The 7174-nt window shown below is 36.8% G+C and overlaps 1 protein-coding gene across 9 annotated transcripts in view; it reads left to right on the forward strand.

The window, feature by feature from the left end:
- ROBO1 (roundabout, axon guidance receptor, homolog 1 (Drosophila)) overlaps nt 1–7174 on the forward strand; it is a 939739-nt gene that overhangs the window by 890086 nt on the left and 42479 nt on the right. For 6 of the 9 annotated variants that reach the window (XM_012733040.1, XM_012733075.1, XM_004675291.2 and 3 more), the window contains 2 exons: nt 936–962; nt 2350–2392. In XM_012733040.1, coding sequence (XP_012588494.1) covers nt 936–962; nt 2350–2392 — 70 coding nt within the window. The remainder of the gene's footprint in view (nt 1–935; nt 963–2349; nt 2393–7174) is intronic. The other 3 variants (XM_012733050.1, XM_004675292.2, XM_004675293.2) reach the window with 1 other exon arrangement.

Here is a 7174-nt window from a genome sequence, read left to right on the forward strand (position 1 = left end):
GAGGTCTGCAGTTCAATTTCAGACATTATTGATTAGATTAAGATTTATAACAGCAGAGAGAGGGAAGCTTTTCACAGGAGTGTTATTCTCTTGTTTAGCTTTTATTATGGCATTAAAACAAAATAAAACACACAGTCTACTCCTTAGAAAACTTGTAAAGTAGATCAGAGAAATTCAAGTTTAAAGCTCCCTGAGTTTTCTGTCCATTCATAAACGTCTTGGATGATAAAATGGTAGCTTTACACTATATACATAGTACGACATTAAGCATTTCTTGGTAATGAAACAGTTCTCTTTATTTCAGTCCACCCTTCATTTCTGCCTTCCTTCCCACTCTCCCCCTCATCCCCTCCATCCCCCCTCATCTCCCCCTGCCCCCCCCCCATCATGCCTCTCTTCCTCCCTGGGTCCCTCTCCTTCCCTTCCCTCCCTCCCTCTAGCCTTGCTGTTCCCTTGTTTTCTTGCTCTCTCTCTGTGTACCTCCCCCACTTATATCCCACTTATATGTACCTATTAGTCTACTTTAATATGCATTTACTTTCAGATCTCTGGATACGGCTCAAGCAAGACCCCGATAATACTTGCTTAAGATTCTATCATCCACTGTTTGGGAATGATTAATAGTAGAGGATTCCTGTTTGCACTAAAGCCGTGAGCTAAATCTAAGTTACTAAATGCAGGGTCATTCACAGGCTAACCTACACAATTCCCCTCTGAACTAGAATGTCAGACACTTCAAAATGATACCTGTAGAGACAAGCTCCTTTTCTTAACCTCAGATTTGGTTTTATTCATAAATCAGAGTGTCAGAACTACTGGCTTAGTTATTTACATTTGTTTTATGTTCAGCTGTCTGCTTGATTTATACTAATGTGATATGTTCCCTTTCTCTCTTCAGCTTAATAACTGGTTTATATTTTGTTTTGATTTTTCAGTCCCGTCTTTTACCTTCACACCAACAGGTATATATTTGCACTTACCCTCCTCTTTCCTTTGTTAGTTTGGCATGTGTTATGCTATTGTGTTTCTGTTTTTTATTTCATTTTTTGCAATAAGCTGGGGAAAGGACTTAAAGTGGAATACAATCCTTCATTTACTCATGTCAGGCATGCATTTAAAGTAGATATGTTCCTTTTCTCCATTGAATGCAGTTATTTATTCATGTTTCCAACTGCATCTTAGCCTTGTTTGCATGTGTTTTGTTAGACAGACCCCCTGTTTCTACCCTCAGCATGATTTAACATGCTAATGATCTTATTGATTATTTCATACTTGGCAGTGAGGTTTTTTCCCTAAGTTTTTAGGGTTTCCAACAAACAAAAGTCTCTCCCTTGAAATTCTCTGTCCATAGACTGGGCATTCTTAAAAGTAACCAAAATATTCATCACATGTGAAAGATAAAAACTTTTTCTTCCCCTCTAAGTCAGAAGCCTAGTATTCCTGTTTATTTGGTTTCTTTCAAAGTGGGTCCTTTTCTTTCACATCACCTTTGAAGGAGACAAACCTATATTTTTGCCTCTGTTTTAATCCAGTTGTTAGAATCAGTAGAAGGAGTTATCTCTCCTTCACAGACTCCCAGTTTAGACTTCTTCTAAGTAGCAGAATTTGGCAGCTTTTAGAAACACATTTCTGCTCAGAAAATGTGTCTGTATTTACAGAAAAGATAATCTTCTTAACCCCTTGTCTAACTATGTGCAAATCATTTTTTTGTTGTTAAAGTTTTATACTCAAAATTTATCATGTTGAGAATTCTTTCAAGTACATTAAAACTTTCACCATCTCTAGGGTCAATAAAAATAGAACAAATAAGGTATCTCCAAGCCACAATAAAAGTGTCATCCTAATTTGTCACAACTTAATGTATCTAGTTGACTGTGGAGAGAGAGAGAAGGTGTATTTTAATATTTATCTTTGATTTTTCTCATACTCATCTGGGGAAAAAACATTGTTGATCTCCACCCCCTATGTAAGATTTAAGATTTCACTTAAATAAAATAATGAAATGATATGATCTAAAAATAAATTCAAAATAGTTACCTCTGGAAATGAAATATGTACAAATGTGTCATAGTTTTATTTAAGGAGTGTAGTGAATTTTTTTTCTGCTTAGTTCTCAACCTTGCTGGCACAATAAGAAAATTAGTGACATATGTATAATTCTATGCAATCTTTTAAAAGCGCTAGTTGGTTCACGCATATACTGTTTCCTATGATAGTTTTTGCACAGCTTCTGATTAGAAAGGGAGAAAACAGTTTGTCTTAGAAAGATGCTTATGTATTTAATTACTTTTTGATATAAACATAAATATGTCTATTAATTGTTCATTTTTTTTTTTTTGAACGTTCTAGTAACTTATCAGAGAGGAGGTGAAGCTGTGAGCAGTGGAGGGAGGTAATTACCTTACTTGTTTTGTAGATCTTAAGGGGAATTACAGATATTTCTTGTCTTACTTGATAGTATCACTTTCTTTGCTTAACAGATTTAACTAAAGGTTGAAAAGGGTTCCTATCTTTTAGAAAAAGAGCTGTTGCATTTTAGTATATGAACACCAGAGGGAGCACTTTAACCGCAAAAGACAGACTTGCTGATTTAGCAGATGATTAAAAGGAGTTAAAGTAATTAAGCAGTGGCATTTATGAAGATTAAGAAATACAGCTAGTTAAAAGATGCTATCAAAGAGAAAGTGTTCATTTGAATACCTGCTGTACAGAGCATTTGCTCATAAGTTGTTGGAGGTTGTGTTTATTTGTTCTTATTATGAATTCAACACAGTTCTTTTCTCCATTGCCAGAGAATTATGCTGAAATAAAAGATATTGGTAGCACAGAGATTTTTTCCCCTATAATTAATTAAAACCTCATTTCTATATGTATGGGATTTTTTTTTTTGGTAATTATTATTCAGTGAACTTTAATATATTCACAAAGAAATCACACATTGATGTGACAGGTAACTTTAAGGAACTAAGGAATATGCTTCCTGAGGCAAGTTCAGAATTTTCTAACATGAGATATTCTTTTTTTAAAAAAATAGTCGCCTCTACCTTAAGGTTTAAGAAAAAATAGTCTTCCAAGTAAAACCTTTTTGTCATTCAAATACTATTAATATGGAATATCATACTTTGTAAAGTTGGATAACGTTGTTGCTGCTGGTAAAGACAAATACGAGTAAGATATTATTCCTAAATGCAAGCAACAATCCATCTGATGACAAATTTACTGAAGTTAATATACGACAAAGCATGATTTAAAATAAATGCTATTGGGCCCTCCCTGGTGGTGCAGCAGGTTAAAGCACAGCACAAAGAAGCTTAAGCCACTTCTGCATGAGTTCGATCCCCGCCGGCCCGGAGGAGATCCACGTGGCTTGGCAGACCTCTCCTGACCCGCCGGCCGCTCCCTCAGCAGTGTACTTCGTCGATCTGCCTGTTCTGCTCCCCACCCTGTCTCTGGTGAATCCTCTCACCCTCCGCATCTCTGGCCTGTACCCCAAATCTTAAAAAATAAATATATAAAAAATAAATGCTGTTGGCCACCATTAGCCAATAGGCAGATTTGGCAACAAGCACTGATCTTTTCTTCCTAAGTGCTGCTGCTAGCTTTCTGCTTTCGGACCTGTGAAACAAAGCCAGACACTGAACAACTCAAAGCTAGGGAAGTCTTCATCAGGAATAAACCCACTTGATTCAGGAATTAAACCAGGACATGCTTTTACATCCAGGGGAATTCCATCTAAATCATAGCCTAGACATTCATAAAACAGCCTCTAGCATAAGAACATTTTCTCATGGGGAAATCTGGAATGCGTGAGTGTATAACCGCTTCTCTGTATGTATATATTCATGACTGCAGACTTCATTAGTCAAAGCATATGAAAATGTTTATTGAGCATCTTTTATATTTTCTGCATTGGTTCTGTGACTAGGTATGTATACACATACACAAACACACAAAATATAAGTCTGGTGTCTGCTCTAAGGCACTACCAAGAATTGTCCAGATTATCATGTTGGATATAATCATAGGAATGCAAACGCACCAAAATGCTGGTTTCTATGGCAGGGCTGAAACATTGCCCAGATCTTAAATAATATATCCATTTGGAAGCTTATTATATGACCATACAGAAATAACCTTTTAAGTGTGAAAATAGAATCTTAGCAAAGAAGCTGACTTATTTCAAATAACAAGTAGAAATGATCTTTTTACCAAATTAAAGTCATAGAAGATGCTATAATATCACATTCTAAGAGTCAAGTCTCAAAATGACAGTTTATACACAATTTTGAATGTATTTATTCATCACATTTTAGTGGATACCTACTCTCAGTCACCACGTGGCTTTATATTTGCCGAGAATGCAATAGTGAGCAGGTAGTAAACATTTCTGTCCTGTGGGCCTTATACTGGGGGATGTACAAGATAAATAATGAACATTTATTTAAAATCATTTCTATAGTATCAGAAGTTGAAAAGTGCTGTGGAAAAAAAGTATCAGGACAAAGAGCATCCTGAGTACATTAGGAAGAGGTCTCATTTCCTAGATATATGTGTGAGCGTTTTTTACATGTATAGTCTACAACTCAGTGTAATAAGAGAATGAGCGGTGAACTGGCACACTCATGTCCATCCTTTCAGCACTGATTTCCCTCAGGTATTTCAAGCCCTGTCAATTCTCACTGGCTTCCCACCTCATTTGCTTAATGGTGCCGAGTTCAAAATATTTGAGTCATCCTCTCTCATCTCCTTCACCTGTTACTACATCCTGTTCTACCCTCTCCGCTGGTCACTATATTATTTCACTCTAAGTACTTTTCTCCCTTGTCTAATCTATTGCAAAAAAGTTCACATTGCTCACTTCATGTAACTTCTTGCTGTTAATTCCCCTTGCCTATTGGAATTGGAATGATTCTTTGAAATGCATATTCAGCTTGTCTCTGAGCAGCTGAAAAATCTTACTTGGCACAGAACACAGCATACTTAAAACATTAAGTTCAACTTTAGTGTCATATGTGACATCCACTGTCTCTAGGGCACTGTAAGCCCATACATACCTCCTCTGTGGACCATGGTTCCTCTGTATGGTGTGTGACATACCATGGCGTGTCAACTCCCTGCCATTCCCCAAGGTTTCCTTCTTTTGTATGTCCTTATTCACCAGCCTGGATGTGTCTGCTACTGTGTTATCTTTGTTGAGATTATCTGTTGTGTCCTTCATAAATTCTGTCCTGGGTAAATATCAAAAGGAAGCACCTAATAGGAGGTAGTGCAGTTATCTTTTGTTTACATGAAGGTCAACAGTTTATGGCTCTTGGGCCAAATCCAGTCTGCCATCTGAGTTGTAAATAAAGTTTTATCAGAACACAGTTAGACTTATTTGTTTACATTTTGTCTAATTGTCTTCCCTCTACAATGGCATAGTTGCCACAAAAATATATGTCCTGTAGATCCTAAAATGGTTACTATCTGAACCTTTCCAGAAATAATGTGTCATCCTTGGCTTGCATGCCTCTCACAATAGAATGTGGGATCTCAGCTCATGGAAGTCTAATCAATAATTAATTACATGAATTTTCATTTTTTAGTAATGCAATAAATGCAATTTATTGAATTGCATCAAGAAATTTTCTTATGAATCAGTGATTTACCAAAGCTTTCAAAGGGTATCAAACAGACCTCTTCCTAACTTAAAAAGAGCAATGGATCATGGAAATTTTAAGTTTCCTTTGTTTTCCTTATTTCATTACCCCAGTCATTTCTTCCAAAAAAATATACTTGAAAGCCAAGTCACAGAGTAAACCAGGAAAAAGCAGAGGAGGTTTTAAGGAAGGCGTGAAAGATCAAGCCAAGCAGATAGAAATGTCAGTACCACAATTCCTGGCAGTGGAAAGTCAGAAGGAAAGAGACCTCAGGCCTTGCTTCTTTTTTTTTTAAAGATTTATTTATTTATTCATACACAACTGGGGTACAGGCCAGAGATGTGGAGGGTGAGAGGATTCACCAGAGACAGAGCGGGGAGCAGAACAGGCAGATCTACGAAGTACACTGCTGAGGGGAGCAGCGGGCAGGCCAGGAGAGGTCTGCCACACCATGTGGATCTCCTCCCGGGCAGGAGGGAATCGAACTCATGCGGAAGTGGCTTAAGCTTCTCAGTGCTGTGCTTTAACCCGCTGCGCCACCAGGGAGGGCCAGGCCTTGCTTCTTTTTAAAAAATACAGGCGATTCAAATAATAATCATAATGATACAGGCGAATCTTAGATATTCTTCCCTTCTTCCTGGGTCTCCAGACTCTTTTAAACTATAAATGGGAAGAGGAGACAAACCATCAATAACCCTTACTGCCAGGCCTGCCCTATCATTTCCCCCAACCCCCAGACCCACTAATAGTTTATTTATTTTGTGGATTAGGCATTCAAATAGATTTAGTATATGTAAATATTACTCCATATATATATATATACACATACATATATATATTCCACATATATATATATATTCCACATATATATATTCCACATATATATGTATATGTGTATATATATATATATTCCACATATATATGTATATGTATATATATATATATGAAGTAATAGGACCAGAGGAATGGAATTGAGGGTAATTGCATTTAAGTGCATTTGCCTAGTTTTCATTGTATAAAAACTATTGCATTAATATAATCTGGAAGAAAAAATTGGTTTTTATACATCTTAGTGTCTTCCTATCCCTGGTAATATTTTCTTTTCAAAAACAAGGAAGAAATGGGCCCTCTCTGGTGGCACAGCGAATTAAAGCACTAAGAAGCTAAAGCCACTTCAGCATCAGTTCAATCCCTGCCCTGGAGGTGATCCATATGGCGTGGCAGACCTCTGATCTGCCTGCTGCTCTCCTCAGCAGTGTGCTTCATCAGTCAGCCTGTTCTGCTCCCTACTCTGTTTCTGGTGAATCCTCTCACCGCCCCTGCACCTATGGCCTATACCCCAGTTCTGTATGCATAAATAAATAAATCTTAAAAAAAAAAACACGGAAGAAATAAGCAAAAAACATGCATATGTTTATATATGTATCTATGTGTGTGTTTATGTGTGTATGTATATAGATGTGAAAATATGGCTAAGATGATAATACATGTTACAACATAAAATATACTAAAAATATAGCAACTACTTTAACCAG

The sequence above is a fragment of the Condylura cristata genome, unplaced genomic scaffold (genome assembly GCF_000260355.1).
Source record: "Condylura cristata isolate star-nosed mole 26May11 unplaced genomic scaffold, ConCri1.0 scaffold00003, whole genome shotgun sequence".
NCBI classification, from domain to species: domain Eukaryota; kingdom Metazoa; phylum Chordata; class Mammalia; order Eulipotyphla; family Talpidae; genus Condylura; species Condylura cristata.